Genomic DNA, 18068 nt, shown 5'->3' on the forward strand with positions numbered 1-18068 from the left:
AAACCAATGTTTTGACCAACTTTCATGATGATTGGGCCAAAATTGTGACTTCTAGAGTGTTAACATGGTTTCTCTATAGCCAAATAGGGAAAACTGCCACTATATACATATAGAGAAAAATTCCCCGCCCACTGGCAGCCATATTTTTTCACCGATCTCGACCATTTTTGAACTCGTCCGAGACATCAATTGAACCAATGTTTTGACCAACTTTCATGATGATTGGGCAAAAATTGTGACTTCTAGAGTGTTTACAAGGTTTCTCTATAGCCAAATATGGAAAACTGCTCCGCCCACTGGCGGCCATGTTTTTCAACGGATCAGAACCACTTTTGAACTCAACCAAGATATCATTAAGACAAACATTTTGACAAAGTGACATGAAGATTGGGCATGAAATGTGACTTCTACAGTGTTTACAAGGTTTTTCTTTTTTTTTGCCAAGTGACCTAGTTTTTGACCCGGCACAACCCAGTTACAAACTTGGCCGAGATTTCATTGGGACAATGCTTCTGACCAAGTTTCATGAAGATGGGACAAGAAATGTGGCCTCTAGAGCGTTTAAGAGCAAATGTTTACGGACAGACGGACGGACATACGACGGAGAAAGACCGGTCACAAAAGCTCACCTGAGCAATCAGGTGAGCTAAAAATCTTCTTTTTTAAATTGGGATTTTTTTTTTAATTGGGGATTTTTTCCAATTTTGGTTTGGGAATGGGTCTGTTTAACTCACCCATAAGTACGCCAGGAAAAGGCCTGCACGCAATCAACTTGTTGGATTAAACCAATTCGAACAACATTGCAATTTTACCTTCTCTACACTGCTATACATAAATAATCAAATTCCTAGTACAAACTTTAATATAAAATAACATGATATTTATTGTGGTTTAGTAATAAATATGTTAAACTATTATTAGTCAAGACCTACCACCGTTGTGGCAGAGATCATAATCGCCATTCCGAGTCCTTTTGGGCCCTGCTTTTGCGGATACCGTTGTTAAACACATGAACACCAACACTGCAAACGTTTTTACTGAAAGCAACATTATTTTTTAAGGGATATTACACAGGTACTTGGCACAATAGTTTTGTCCATACATATCTATAATAAAATTAAAGGTATCCAACTATGATGAAACAGACATATGCATTAAACAACAAACTGTAACCACATACAAAATTAACCAATTCAGAAATCTGTAGTGGTTAATTGTCAGCAAATAGTACCATTCTATGAATAAACACTGTTTATTTGCCGCGTATATAGAAATAGCTGTTAGTTACACCAACAGAAACCCAAAATCAAAATGTGCAAATCTGGACTTCCAACTTACTGTAATGAAAGAAGGCGAATATTAGTGGATTTTTCACAATTAGGCAATTAACTTTGTTTGTGATTGACATAGCCTTCTTACAAAATTCTATGTTGTTTATTTACAGCTCAAAGTAACTGGTCAGAAAATCAGAAGAAAACAGTGTTTTTTACTGTTGCAAAACAGAAAGCCTTAGAATTGATAAGTCATTTCATTGGTTGAAAATAACAAGTGAACACCCTATTGACTTTTCAGCATATCTGAAGATTCACTGCGCTCCTACAAATACAATAAAATGGAGACTTTGTATAACAACATATTTTTAAACTACTCAAGTTTAACGTTCAGCTGTGACTAAAGACTGTCATATTTCTATAAGAGATTTTTTCACTGACAAACGTACATGGTGTTAAAGTATTCAGGGTAAAAGTTCCTAACTTCAATAGTCACAACCCAGAATTCAGACTCTACATCTTATTTACACACTTGGATAATAAATATGTACACCAATTAAATGAGTGAAAAACTCTCTCAAACTTCTTCTATCATAACATGTCTACCTCAACTACACTCTCTCCCAGATTATCATTGTTCCTGTCTTTTATTAAAATCTTCCTATCTTCCCATGTTTGGATGTTGTGATTAAAACTGATAGGCCCCTAACATTTAATTAATATTTATTATGGCAACTAATACAATATCTGACATACAGACTCTGCTGAGCAACAGATCAGACCAGTCTTCTTGAATTGATCATAATTCTCCCCGTTGGTGCAAAAAGGTACCATGTGACATTGAAATAAGAAGGAAAAAACGTAATTTATAGCATGAGCTAGACTACAGTGAAATAGACCAAGACTCAAATTCTGTTATGAAAGTCATTGGACATCAAGATTTACTTGATTCAATTTGAGCGATGATTTGATTAAACTTTAAGCTATTAAGGATATATTTGACAGATTTTCATAAAAAAAGTGCAACCACAACAATAAAGTATTGAATTGGTCATTCTTTAAGCAGTTTAAAATGCTTATTAAATGGGCCTGGTAGGTCATTGTTGGATACCTTTTTTTAAATGATATAAGGGCAAAATATTGTATCAAGTACCTACCTGTGGGATATAGGAGGTTTTGGGGATTCCGATAATGACGTCACGTTTGCGCATGCTCAAATTTTGGCCGTCAAAACTGCGGCCATTCTGCTATTGTTTGCATTGATGAAGCGCATCGTGATAAGGTTACAAACATATTCGCGAGCCTTTTGAAGAACAAAAAATACTGAGAAATTGAAATTCTTTCAGATTAAATTGAATCCAATGAACGAACACAACTAAGGACGAAAACAAACAACAAATTGATTGATTTTATGTAATAAACATATAGAAACTGATTTGAACCTATTTGTCTGTAAAAACTTACCTTGTTACAGATTAACTAAATCCTCTTGATAAATGTTAATGTTTTTTATTTAATTGTTCACACCAATTTTGACACTCTTTGTTTAAGCATTTTAACCCAGTGTTTAATTGCCCCTTTCTTTATCACAAACCAATTATCTCCATATGATCGGATACTGTCCAGACAATTACTAAGAAAACAGTGTGTCATAAACCCAGGGACCTATACTTGTATGACTCTGTATGGGGTCTCTGCATAAACCACATATGTCTGGTCATTAAACACAATTTATGATACCTCCATGTCACCACTAGACATATTAAGTCAAAAACTTAACAGTTGCTTTAATAAAATATTTGAACATATTTAAAAATAGACATTTGTCCGAAATGGATTAACAGCTAGGAACTATTAAGTATATATATTGGCCAGTTCAAACATTATATTAAAGTGTTTAATAACTATACATTTAAAATATTGTACACATTTACTGCTACACAATTAACTTTTTTAACGGGTACCTGCAAATGTAAACTCTGCTATAATGTGTAAAGATCGTGCGTTACTGCAGTGTTCGAAACATCATCGTGAAAACAAGCAATCGCGTTTTGTCATTATAGGGATATAAAATACTTGCGTTAAATAAATTTATATGTGTAGATTAATGGTATCATAAAATGCAAGATTTGTATCGCTCATTATCACTAAAGACGAGTTTTCAATATACGTGTACATGCAAAGACAGTTCAATTTGCAAAATATGCAGGTGTTTTTTCAATTTGAATGCTTAAATTTATTAATATTTTCATTCAATGTTAACGAAACGAAAATTCATTCAATGTAAAAGAAAATTAAAAATACATTTCAAGATTGAAATGCATTGAGCTATTTTAGGGCTTTGTTTTACAACTGATTCAATGCACCCCTTACACTAAATTTCAATCGTTGATGAAAAATAACACTATCGCATCCACACCACTTATAATAATATTCAAATTATTATATGTTTTATTATTTTTGAAATATCATTTATTAAATTCTTATTTTAAAAAAGAATACGGGTATTTATAGTTTTGTGAAATTGTAAGTATTAAGTCTTCCGACGACCTTTACTCTGATACAATGTAATTGGCCGCGATCAAGAAGTTGACGGCCAATCTATTTTTAGTAAAGGAAAACCCCTCTTGTGACGTCACACAAAAACCTCCTATAACTGTTACTAGATGATTCTGTTATGCCTTTATACACACAGGACACATATTTATAAGGGAGTTAAAAGCATTATGAAAACACACACAATTTTATAGTTAAAAATACACTCAACCACTAACTGGTCTAAAGGCATAGTTGACATTTTTCCACAGTAAAGTAAAACTGGTGATATTTTTACTCATAGGAATTCACCAATAAAATTTTAAATATTTATTTATGGTTTTTTCTCTGTTAGATATGTTAAAGCAGTTAGAAACATTAAGGCTAACATTAAATCACTCAAATGTACACACATACAAATATACATATTTATATTGCAGACCAAAAATAGATGTACATCAAATTTCACAGCTACGGAAATGCATCCGTAGGACATGAATGGTTTTGGATGGATGCGCTAACATAAACACATCTTGATTGTTGAGACACCCAGAATTGTGTCTAGTATAATACTCTTATGCTGAAGTACTTTTTAGTTTTGTGCTGAAGTGCTTTAGTCATTTGTAGATTAACCCATTTATGCCCAGTGGACTCTCCCATCCTTCTAAGTTGGATCCACGTATTTCAAAAATTAGGGATGTCTAGTATATTTATTTCTATATTTAGAACAATTCTTATAGAAATTCATTTAAGCAAACAGCGTAGACCCAGATGAGACGCCGCATCATGCGGCGTCTCATCTGGGTTTACGCTGTTTGCAATGTCCTTTTTTCAGGACGCTAGGAATGAATGGGTTAAACTTTACTAACTAATAAGTTTTGCAAACAAGTGCAGGCAGTCCTGGATTACCCATTAAGCAGAGAAGGCAACTGCCTATGGGCCCCGCCATTTTTAGGGGCCTCTGATCAGAACGTGACAAAAGAATGTTTTTATTTACTAATTTACTTCGGCTAATCTAAATGACTTAACAAAGTCAATTTATTTAATATCATTGTTATGTTCCTATTACAGGCTTGACATTGTCTTACCAAGTGACAATCGTTTATTATTTGCAAAACTGTATTGTTTACTTAAATTCTGAATATAATAATTATTATATTGTATTGGCATTACTGTATAAAATTTACATTTTATAGCTATATGAGAACAATGTCATATTTAATGTCTTGTCAGCCTTGGCTAATTTAAACCCTTTCCTACTCAGAAGCAAATAGAAAATGGCTATGTGCAAACAGCATAAAACCAGAACAGCCTGCGAGTAACTCGCAGTCTGTTCAGGTTTTATGCTGTTTGCTGCTCATCAGTATCTAAGGGTTGGAAATGAAGCCTTTAAAACTTGAATCTAGTAAGAAAGGTCTTTAATTAAATTAAACTTTCTTAAGGACTACACATGCTTAAAAATATGTATCTAAGTGGTAAATGGTTAAAAGCCTAACAAAAGATTGACACTTACATCAAAATCAGTCCCAAAACTTTCCACAAGCTTATGTTTATTTGTGTCACATTTAAAAGTTGTATTTTGTTGTTGAATAAAGTATTCGGAGGGCTCATAATTGAAACCACACTTAAATCATAATTTGAATTAAGCGACTAATTACTGGTCTCAGCCATTTAAGATTCCCCGCAGAAACGGTCTAAAGATGGTGTATCTGTCAAATAACAGTTGGTTTTCATTTCCCTGGTCTTTCAAATGCTGTCAATAAATGGCGGAGTATTCAGAGCTTTCTTTATCTGCTTGTCAATGTCTTATGATATATGAATAATGAAGCTGAATAAAATCGCAGACACAGAATTACACCAAAAATACATTTTCAAGCATTTGAAAATGAGCAACTTCAATTTACAATTAAATTGTTCTTTATTTGTGCTCTGAAGGCTTTTACATGGACAGCCAACTTTCTGAATAAAATACCAACTTTAACAATGCCCATATCTGCAGGTATCTTATTACTGGTGGCAAGATGGTCTTTGATAATGCCTTATCAACAAGGAACAGAAATTGCACCGGACCAGCATGGAAGCAATGATTGCCAATATAATCTTCATCATGTATTTTCAATTCGATAAAAACACTATTATCAAGGTCTAAATGAGGTGGGGTGAAGTTGTTGTGAACTTCATAGCGTTAAAAAAATCTGTGCAATTAAAACTAGAGCTTTGTCACAGACGTGACGTATACCCCCACGTGCCGCATTGACACAGATTATTTTGCATGCTGTCTTCACAAAACAAGAGAATCTTATTTATGGCGATTTTAAAGAATTATTATGCTATTATTAATTATGGCCATTATTGACCTTTGAACTCAAAGTGTGACCTTGACCTTGGAGATATCGACATATTCTTTTGTGTGATACACCGTCCAATGATGGTGAACATATGATTTTAAAATCTCACAATTAACGACATAGTTATGGCCTGGACAAGCTCATTTATGGCCATTTTTGACCTTTGAACCCAGTGTGACCTTGACCTTGGTGATATAGACGTAAATCTTTCATGCGACACACCGTCCAATGATGATGAACAAATGTGCCAAATGATTTTAAAATATCACAATGAACGAAATAGTTATGGCCCAGACAAGCTCATTTCTGGACATTTTTGACCTTTGAACTCAAAGTGTGACCTTGGAGATATCGACGTAATTATCGCCTTGCTTTTTGAAAAGCTTGAGGATATTGTGGTTATCTCCGGCGTCTGTTTGTCTGTATGTCCGTCCTGGCCACTATCTCCTCCTACACTACAAGCATTAAGCACTAGAACCTTGAAACTTACACACATGGTAGCTATGAGCATATGTGCGACCCTGCACTTTTGGAATTTTGATTTGACCCCTGGGTCAAAAGTTATGGGGGTTGGCCCCGGTTGGGGTGGGGCTGGGTCAGAGATTTTCACTCGTTTTTCAATGTTATTTTACATTAACTTCTTAATTTCTACACCTATTCACTTCTAATTGATACTGATTTTCTCTTATGACAATACGGTCAATCTCAACTATGCATTGCCCCATTACCAACCCTGGGGCACCCCGCCCACATAGACCACGCCCACCCAAAATTGCCTTTCAATATAATTTCTTCATTTCTACAATGATTCACTTCTAATTGATACTGAACTTCTCTTATGACAATACGGTCAATCTCAACTATGCATGGCCCCATTACCAACCCTGGGGCGCCCCGCCCACATAGGCCACACCCACCCAAAATTGCTTTTTACTATAACTTCTTCATTTCTACATCGCTTCACTTCTAATTGATACTGAACTTGTCTTATGACAATATGGTCAATCTCAACTATGCATGGCCCCATTACTAACCCTGGGGCGCCCCACCCACATAGGCCACACCCAACCAAAATTGCCTTTTACTATAATTTCTTCATTTCTACACTGATTCACTTCTAATTGATACTGAACTTCTCTTATGACAATAGGGTCAATCTCAACTATGCATGGCCCCATAACTAACCCTGGGGCGTCCCACTCACATAGGCCACACCCACCCAAAATTGCCTTTTACGATAATTTCTACACCGATTCAGTTCTTATTGATATTGAACTTCTCTTATGACAGACAATACGGTCAATCTCAACTATGCATGGCCCCATTACCAACCCTGGGGCGCCCCACCCACATAGGCCACACCCACCCAATATTGCCTTTAACTATAATTTCTTCATTTTTACACTGATTCACTTCTAATTGATACTGAACTTTTCTTATGACAATATGGTCGATCTCAACTATGCATGGCCCCATTACCAACCCTGGGGCGCCCCTGGGTCAAACATACCACATGGGGATACGCGTCGGCCTCTGCCGCGCCATTTCTAGTTCTTTCGTGCGACACACTGTCCAGTGATGGTGAACAAATGTGCCAAATAATTTTAAAAGCTCACAATGAACAACATAGTTATGGCCCAGACAAGCACATTTATGGCCATTTTTGACCTTTGAACTCAAAGTGTGATCTTAACCTTTGAGATATTGACGTAATTCTTTCGTGCAACACACCGTCCAATGATTGTGAACAAATGTGCCAAATGATTTCAAAATCTCACAATAAATGACAAATATATGGACCTGACAAGCACATTTATGGCCATTTTTGACCTTTGAACTCAAAGTGTGACCTTAACGTTTGAGATATTGACGTAATTCTTTCGCGCAACACACCGTCCAATGATGGTGAACAAATGTGCCACATGATTTTAAAATCTCACAATGAACAACATAGTTATGGCCCGGACAAGCGTTCGGGACAGATCGACAGACCGACCGACCGACAGACAAAGTGATTCCTATATAGCCCCCATTACCAATGGTAATAAAAAGCTGAGTAGGTAGAGCATTTGGGCAAACCTTCTTATAACTTCAGACGGACGGACATAATTACAGACAGGTTAATGGCTATATGCCTCTAAGTGTCTGTAGATGACATTAAGGCAAACATTAAATCACAACCCCTATAAATATGTGATATCTTTTTTGCTATAATTTGCTTTTCTCAGCTTTCCTTGGATATGATTGACATTGTTGTGTAACATCTTTTCAATTCAGTCAGATTTTAATTTATAAAATAACTTAACAATCTTAAAAAGACACAGTTGTTTTATTCATCAAGGATTATTAAAGAGGTCTTTCAATGGCTAATTTATATCAAATATAAAGCAACAATAAACAAGTAGTTTATTGATTTTTATTATTATTCATTATTGATTGAAAAATGCAAAGTCCCAGTGCTATCAACGATGAGCAAAATATAATTTTGTGTTATTATAGATTTAGGTGCCAGAAGCACATGTTTGGGTAACAATGAGTGGTTTTACAGATATTATTCTGAATGAAATGAAGTAGTCATATGCTCATACACACTATGGATAAAGATACTGTAATGTGAGAATATTTGAGTCTCGTTCTGACAAAACTGGGCATAATGCATGTGCGTAAAGTGTCGTCCCAGATTAGCCTGTGCAGTCTGCACAATCTAATCAGGGGCGACACTTTCCACTTTTATGACATTTTTCGTTTAAATGAAGTCTCTTCTTAGCGAAAATCCCATTTAGGCGGAAAGTGTTGGACTGCACAGGCTTATCTGGGATGACACTTTACGCACATGCATTATGCCCAGTTTTCTCAGAACGCGGCCCATTTTTGCTAAGTGAAGACTTTTTTTAGGCACAAATTTGAACTGTATTCAAAACTTTTGTCAATGTTTTTTTCATTAATGATCCCACTATTAGATAAATGGGCCATGCTTTGTGAAAAAGGGGGTTTAATGCATGTGTGTAAAGTTTCCTCCCAGCACTGCACAGGCTAATCAGGGATGTCACTTTCTGCCTAAACTTGATTTTTGCTAAGAAGATCTTTCTCAAAATGAAAAATATCATAAAAGCTGAAAGTGTCATCCCTGATAAGCCTGTGCAGACTGCACAGGCCGATCTGAGACAACACTTTACGCACATGCATCAAACCCCCTTTTCACAGAGCGAGGCTCAAATAAATTGTTGACATTCACGTTATATGCATCATAAATATATATTTATAGATATATGTGTATGTATTTTTAGTGCAAATACTGTCTATAAGCTTCTGTAGAAGAAAACAACAACAATACTTACCATTGTTATGATGTCGACAGTTTACAATTGCTGTTGAAAGCTGAATTATGGACATCATGGCACTAAGTAATAAGTTATACTCCATTGTAAGATCTGTAAAAAAAGGGAAACTAGATTAGTTTCAATATTACAACTCCCAGCAATATATGAGCTTGCACTAGAATTATATACAAGCCTCTAGGTAATTTGCTTGCAATATTACAACTCCTTCCTATAAAACAGTGGTAATGATGGTGATCAAAATATATGACAGTTGTAAGGTTTGAGGTTCCTCCACCACTCGTTTGCACTTTCAAGTGACGTGGGGGCAAAACATGGTTTTGTTGATTATTTGATCAATTTTATGTCAAGTTAAAGGCCAAAATGCTTAAAAGTCAGCTTAAAATGTAGATCCATATGAATCTGTCGGAAGTTAACACCGATAGGATTACTCAACTAATTAGTTAAAACAAAAATTAACTAGAAATGGCGCGGCAGAGGCCGACGCGTATCCCCACGCCGCATGTCTGAACCAGGGGCACCCCAGGGTTGGTAATGGGGCTATGCATAGTTGAGATTGACCGTATTGTCATAAGAGAAGTTTAGTATCAATTAGAAGTGAATCGGTGTAGAAATGAAGAAATTATAGTAAAAGGCAATTTTGGGTGGGCTTGGCCTATGTGGGTGGGGCGCCCCAGGGTTGGTAATGGGGCCATGCATAGCTGAGATTGACTGTATTGTCATAAGAGAGGTTCAGTATCAATTTGAAGCGAATCGGTGTAGAAATGAAGACATTATAGTAAAATAAATTTTCGGTGGGCGTGGCCTATGTAGGCGGGGCGCCCCAGGGTTGGTAATGGTGCCGTGCATAGTTGAGATTGACCGTATTGTCATAATAGAGGTTCAGTATCAATTTGAAGACAATCGGTGTAGAAATGAAGAAATTATAGTAAAATAACCTAAAAAAATGAGTAAAAATCTCTGACTCAACCCTACCCCAACCCCCATAACTTTTTACCCAGGGGTCAGATCAAAATTCCAAATAGTTCACCGTCGCACATATGCTCATAGCTACCATGTGTGTAAGTTTCAAGGTTCTAGTGCTAAAAGTGTAGGAGGAGCAAGTGGTCAGGACGGAAGGACAGTCGGACATAACCACAATATCCCCACTTTTTCTCCCAAAAGCGTGGGGATGATTAGCTGTTGAAGCTTACATGAGTTGTCATAAATGCCAAGCAAAATACAAATTATTGAAATAGAACCATTTCGGTTTTAATACAATGCTTAGTTTTATGCTTTGAAGGATGCTAGAAAATTCCAAAAGATATGGTTACAACATATATGGACCCTTTCTTTAGACTTGCAAGGTTAAAATCCACTCACATCAGTCGAGTTTTACAAGTCTAAAAGCTTGGACATAAAACAAATAACATAATTTATGTTCAGCATATAATATTAAAGAAATATAATCACAATATGTTAACTTTCTTTGATTCCTCAACTGTGTTCATGAAAGAACCAAATGCATCAAAAGCCAATACAATTACACCATATTGTGATAGGATTTTTTTGTTATCCCCACGATTTTTGAAAAGCGTGGGGATATTGTGGTTATCTCCGCCGTCTGTCCGTCTGTCCATCCTGGCCACTATCTCCTCCTGCACTATTTGCACTAGAACCTTGAAACTTACACACATGGTAGCTGTGAGCATATGCGCGACCCTGCACTATTTGGAATTTTGATCTGACCCCTGGGTCAAAAGTTATGGGGGTTGGGGTGGGGCCGCGTCAGAGTTTTCACTCATTATTTTATGTTATTATCCCCATGCTTTTTGAGTTATCATCCGGAAACCATTTTACTATATCGGGTCACTGTGACCGTGACCTTTGACCTAGTGACCTGAAAATCAATAGGGGTCATCTGCGAGTCATGATCAATCTACCTATCAAGTTTCATGATCCTAGGCCTAAGCGTTCTTGAGTTATCATCCGGAAACCATTTTACTATTTCGGGTCACCGTGACCTTGACCTTTGACCTAGTGACCTCAAAATCAATAGGGGTCATCTGCGAGTCATGATTAATGTACCTATGAAGTTTCATGATCCTAGGCCTAAGCGTTCTTGAGTAATCGTCTGACAACCACCTGGTGGACTGACCGACAGACTGACCGACCGACATGAGCAAAGCAATATACCTCCTCTTCTTCGATGGGGGGCATAATAAATATAAGCAGCTTCTTAAACAGTTACTGTATTAGGTTTTCCATTCTGAATTATGATACAAATACAACTTCACATTAAAACTCATAACCAATACTATTTTTTCATTTTTCTTGACAAGAAAACACAAGCCAACTAGTAAGCTAAGTAAATGAACACTTATTTCACTGTCTCATCCGTTTCCCATCGTGTTTCTAACGTTTTAAGCCACCGATGCAATCAAATCGTTTAATATCGGGGCGACAATATCTTTTTCTGGGTTTACAGATTTAATGTCAGGATGGTTAGACGACACTGTATGTAATCATTATATGACAACAAAGTGTTGTTTTGAATCGCTTTCGGTTAAGCCGGCATTCCAATGCGCGCAGACATATTGTTTTTGATGGATTTACAAGCTAAAGGAAATCACGCGACAGAATAAACAACTGAGGAGCTGCGCCATGAGCGCATGATACGCCCGTCGTTCGCCAATGAAGTAGTAAGGTAATAAATAACCCTTTGAATCATTTTTTTACTTCAGTTTATTTGTATTTGAATACATGGTTTATTTTATAAGTACATGAGCATGGAGCGCCGTCTCCTTGACATTCATACCATATCTTTTTTTGAGTATATGTATGCATTTCTTTAGAGGATATGGAGTTGAAGTAAACCTGTTATAGATATTTTGACCAATAATAAAAGAGAAATGTAGATGGGTAAGTGGTAGTGTACAATCGGAATAGAAAAAAGCTCACCTTGTTCAATTTTTCAGGGATACTATTTCAATGGAGCATAATGTATCATCTTGCAACATCAATTTAGATTTTTGTGCTACAGTAGGACATTCAATGAAATCACGAAATTTTGACGAACAAAGTCCCATAACTCTGGAACGACAATTCAGAATTCCGTCAAAAACGAAAGGGGATCAGGGTTTATCAATATTAAGATTGTGTTAAAATTTGAAGAAAATCTGTCAAAGGATATTTGACGTAGCGTACGACATTAACAGACGGACGGACGGACGGCTACGGTAGGACATTCAATGAAATCACGAAATTTTGACGAACAAAGTCCCATAACTCTGGAACGACAATTCAGAATTCCGTCAAAAACGAAAGGGGATCAGGGTTTATCAATATTAAGATTGTGTTGAAATTTGAAAAAAATCCATCGAAGGATATTTGAGCTACAGTAGGACATTCAATGAAATCACGAAATTTTGACGAACAAAGTCCCATAACTCTGGAACGACAATTCAGAATTCCGTCAAAAACGAAAGGGGATCAGGGTTTATCAATATTAAGATTGTGTTAAAATTTGAAGAAAATCTGTCAAAGGATATTTGACGTAGCGTACGACATTAACAGACGGATGGACGGACGGACAGACGGACGGACGGACAGACGGACGGACGGACGGACAGACGCGGGGTATACCATAATACGTCCCGTCATAGACGGGCGTATAATTATATATGAACCCAGTCTACAACTTTTCGGTAATTTAAATTAACGAAAAGCGCCGTTAGGTTAGAGACCAACAAATCACGCCCCGCTGACGCAGACGTATCATTACGGCCAGATGTTTTTCTTAAGTGCGTAAAATGGATATTAATGTCGTAATTGTACGTCCAGTTTATAAAAATAAACGCGTAAATCTTAATGAAAAAAGCATATTTACGGCTGGAGCTCTGAGCATATTTTATGTTTGCAAAAATACAAAAACATTCCTTTCATGTCAATATTGGTCTCTTTAAATGGCCCGGTAGTTACATTTGTATCAAACAATGCAGTGTTCTGGCAAAAGTCCAAATAAACTACTCTTTAAGTTTATGAGAACAAAAAATTATGTCTTTCAAATGTGAATACTTTAACAAGTGTGAATGGCTGAAAATACCCAATAAAACATAAATCTGTAAGGCAGATTTCAAAATATTTCATTTAATATTTTAATATTAAAAACAGGAAGAAAGTATACATGCTTAAAGTAGTAACACAAAAACATACCATACTTCACTTCCTCAATCTTAAGACGACCATAAAAAAACCTTTTAAATCCAAAACTTACTTCATTTAAATGCCATGCATATCCTGCTTATAAACTGAACTGAACTGGTTGTGAAGTCCAATATTAAGGTGAGTATTTGAGCCCAATGTTAATATGTAACAGACTTTACTATAATAGAGACTCTCAAGGAGTTAAGTATTAATCAATTTGCTCAACAGTCATTGGAGTAGTAAATCAATAATGCAACCATGGCGCAGATAACTGAAGGCCCAGCATTTAAAATATGTGTTAAATGGTAAACTACCTTAATCAGTTATTAAGAGAAACATTTCAGTAGTTACAAACACACTCAAATTTTTTAATAATAAATAAAGTTAACATTGTTGTTATCTTCAGTCAACAGTTTGTCAAAAATATTGCTCAGTTATGCCATAGTTTTTCATCTATTTAGGTGGAATAAAAATAAATTGAACAAGAGCTGTCAGAAGACAGCGCGCTCGAATATTTGAGTGCTTGACAGTATAACGTAAGCCATCATGGCAAAATTGTTCATATTCAATAAGGGGACCATAATTGAAACATATTGATCGCTTATGTTTTAAAGAAGTTGTACTTTATAGACAATTCTGAGTTCAGGTATATTTTCCACAAAATGTGTAAAGACATTAAACAAACTAATGAGATTTTATTTCAAGTTTGATAGCAATAGCTTAGGTGGGATGGTTGGACAGTCCTTCAAAAATAAAATAAATATTTTTGTTTTTTTACCATGTTTTTTATTGGGGGTGGGGTGGGGGTGGAGAGGGGAGTATAATGTGGGGGTGTGGTCATTTATTAGATGATCTTCAAAAAAAAAAGAAAAATAATATATATAAAAAATTGTGTGTGGAAGGGGGGCTCTGGGGTGGGGCATGGGGGATGGTTTGGGTGGAGTTCATTGTGATATGTCAGGTAAGTGCTGTTTTGTCAAAGTATGGATCAAATCTGATCATAAATAAAGAAGTTATGGCAATTTAAGCAAAATTTATTAATTTGACCTTGAGAGTTAAGGTCATTCAAAGGTCAAGGTCAAATTCTAAATGCCAGGTACAGTACCCTCATGATAGTAAGAAAGTATTTGAAGTTTGAAAGCAATAGCTATGACACTTTAGAAGTAAAGTCGATCTAAACACAAAATTAAACAAAGTATTCAAAGTAACTGCGACAAAAAGGGCCATAATTCCATTAAAATGCCAACCAGAGTTATGCAACTAGCCCTGTACAGTCCCCTTACAATAGTTAGCTAGTTTTCCAAGTCTGAAAGCAATGGCTATGATACTTTAGGAGTAAAATGGACCAAAACACAAAACTTAACCAAATGTTCAATTATCTAAGTATAAAAGGGGCCATAATTCTGTCCAATGCCAGTTAGTGTTACATTACTTTCCCTGCACAGTCCCCTTACGATAGTTAGTAAGTGTTGCAAGTATGAAAGCAATAGCTTTGATACTTTAGGAATAAAGTGAATCTAAACACAACACTTAACCAAATTTTCAATTTTCTAAGTATAAAAAGGGAACATAATTCTTACAAAATGCTTGATACAGTTGTCTTCTCTTGTTTATAGATTGGGGTCATTTTGATAAAGAAGTATGCAAAATATAAAACCAATATGACAAGGTACATAGAAAATATTTGAGGTGGTAAGCAAAACATAGATTTATCGATAATATGCATATTCTAAGTGGAAAAAGGGCCATAATTCTTACAAAATGCTTGTTACAGTTGTCTGCTCTTGTTTATAGATTGAGGTCATGTTGGTTAATAAGAATGCAAAATATGAAAGCAATATACTAAGGGACATAGAAAATATTTGAGGTGGTAGGCAAACTTTAACATAGATTTATCAATAATAAGCATATTCTAAGTGAAAAAAGGGCCATAATTCTTACAAAATGCTTGATACAGTTGTCTGTCCCCCTTTTATAGATTGGGGTCATGTTGACAAAGAAGTATGCAAAATATAAAAGCAATATGTCAAGGGAAATAGAAAATATTTGAGGTGGTAAGCAAACTTTAACATTCCAACGCTCACGCGCACGCTCAAGCCGGGGTGAGTAGGATAGCTCCACTATATATATTTCATATATAATAGTCGAGCTAAAAATCCTCTTTTTCATATCCTCTCATGCATTGCCAGTATGACAATAATAAAATTCATTGTCAGAGACAATTATCACAAACCTATTAGCAAAAGCCAAATTTACAAACCTGTTTGATCCCATAAAACCAAATGGCGTATTTAACAAGGCAACCAATTTGCCCTAAAAATCTGCAATATTGGATACAACTACGTGATTTGATCATGTCCAATTATCACATTACTTGTTGTTCCGAAAAATGGTGCACATTTGTGTTCAATAAATAAAATTCTTAAACACATTTATTGTTATATTGGTCCAATCTTGATTTTTATAAAATAAATTATTGTTATTTTCGATTATTTGGAAATGGAAAGAAGTCCGAAATTATAGTTCCACTGGTTGATAGAGCTGTAACAATTCGGTTCGTTGCATCGAAAAACCGGTTCAACGCCGCCGATTCAATTTCGATACCAATACCGCCAACTTCGATTCGATTCACTGCAATCCCGATTGATCCGCATTTTAAACCTTACTTTCCAAATCCGTCGTCTAAACTTTTTTGTCTTTGTAATACATCTTGTGATTGGTCTGTAGCCAATATGGCATCCAATGAATGAATGAATAACATGCTGAGCATTACATCAGCCGGTAAAATGGCTTCTAAACTCACGCTGAAAGACGCACCGTCAAAATTAAAATAAAAAGTCTGGGAACATTTTGGGTTGCGCGAATGTTCTGATGCAAAGGCAAATTGCAAAACGTGTTTTGTTGACGTAAGTTGAAATAAGTCAGTTGGTTTGTTTACTTAACTGTGTGCATTCTGTTAAGAAGTCAACTGGAAGTTGTTTATATACTTGCTTGTTTGTTTTTGTTTTGTTTTTCTGTTAAACACATGTGATAGATTGTGCATTTTATGTTATTTAAGAATAATTCAACAAGAAGTTTTGTTCAATAAATTTGTTTCTTATAAAACAGTGTGAGTTTTTAAATTAAATTTCACAAATTAAACACTTTAAATGTACAACATAATGACTTAATAAGTTAATAACAAATACCAAACATATTAATTTATGCCCTGGACAAACCAAACATGAAATAGTTTGCAAAATAAAGCTGCACATAGTTTAATTTGAATCGAATCGAAAATAATCGAATCGGACCATTTGGTATCGAAATCAAATTGAATGGAATGATGAGTAAATCATTACAGCTCTAACTGGTTGACATGGTGAAATACATTTTTTAAGCTACATAACCATTTGAGAATCTTTGTTGGTTTTATAAAAAGGAAATATTTGTTCTACATAGTTTACTTTAATGAGCCAGTACTTATTTGCTTAATAGTGAATGTTTATCACATGAATTATTATACAAGGGACAAAATTGTCACAAAACCAGGTTTTCATTGTGAAAAAAAATCTGATAAAGGGAGACAACTCAAACTGAACTTTTGAAATGAACAAAGAAAATTAACCCCCTTTGTAAGTTTGTTTTAAAATAAATCTATTTTTAGTCGTGGCGACCTTGACATTGGAGAAATGCACATGAATTTATTTTTTTTGACCTTTGACCATGAAGGATGACCTTGACCTTTCACCACTAAAAATGTGCAGCTTCATAAGATACACATGCATGGTAAATATCAAGTTGCTATCTTCAATATTGCAAAAGTTATGAGCAACGTTAAAGTTTTCGGACGGACACACGGACGGACGGACGGTCAAAATTTGTGTGCGTATGGAAAGGCGTTGTCCATATACACATGCATACCAAATATGAAGGTTATATCTCAAGGGACATAGAAGTTAAGAGCATTTTTCGAAACCTAAACGCAGATTTTGAAACCTAAACGCAGACCCCTACTTCAAGGTCAAGGTCACAGGGGTCAAAATTGTTGTGCGTATGGAAAGGCCTTGTCCATATACACATGCATACCAAATATGAAGGTTATATCTCATGGGACATTTATGGCCATTTTTGACCTTTGAACTCAAAGTGTGACCTTGACCTTGGAGATATCGACGTAATTATTTTGCGCGACACACCGTCCAATGATGGTGAACAAATGTGCCAAATGATTTTAAAATCTGACAATGAACGACATAGTTATGGCTCGGACAAACTCATTTATGGCCATTTTTGACCTTTGAACTCAAAGTGTGACCTTGACCTTGGAGATATCGACGTAATTATTTCGCGCGACACACCGTCCAATGATGGTGAACAAATGTGCCAAATGATTTTAAAATCTGACAATG

The 18068-nt window shown here is 35.6% G+C and overlaps 2 protein-coding genes across 3 annotated transcripts in view; one reads left to right on the top strand and one right to left on the bottom strand.

Moving 5' to 3' along the window:
• LOC127874089 (zinc finger SWIM domain-containing protein 6-like) overlaps positions 1 to 18068 on the top strand; it is a 358176-nt gene that overhangs the window by 267861 nt on the left and 72247 nt on the right. The window lies entirely within an intron of this gene.
• The window catches only part of LOC127874090 (uncharacterized), a 73019-nt gene that overhangs the window by 46251 nt on the left and 8700 nt on the right, over positions 1 to 18068 (bottom strand). For both annotated transcript variants that reach the window (XM_052418210.1, XM_052418209.1), the window contains exons 2-3: positions 9493 to 9585; positions 933 to 1037 (exon numbers count right to left, since the gene is read on the bottom strand). In XM_052418210.1, the coding sequence (XP_052274170.1) occupies positions 933 to 1037; positions 9493 to 9585 (198 nt within the window). The remainder of the gene's footprint in view (positions 1 to 932; positions 1038 to 9492; positions 9586 to 18068) is intronic.

The sequence above is a fragment of the Dreissena polymorpha genome, chromosome 3 (genome assembly GCF_020536995.1).
Source record: "Dreissena polymorpha isolate Duluth1 chromosome 3, UMN_Dpol_1.0, whole genome shotgun sequence".
NCBI lineage: Eukaryota > Metazoa > Mollusca > Bivalvia > Myida > Dreissenidae > Dreissena > Dreissena polymorpha.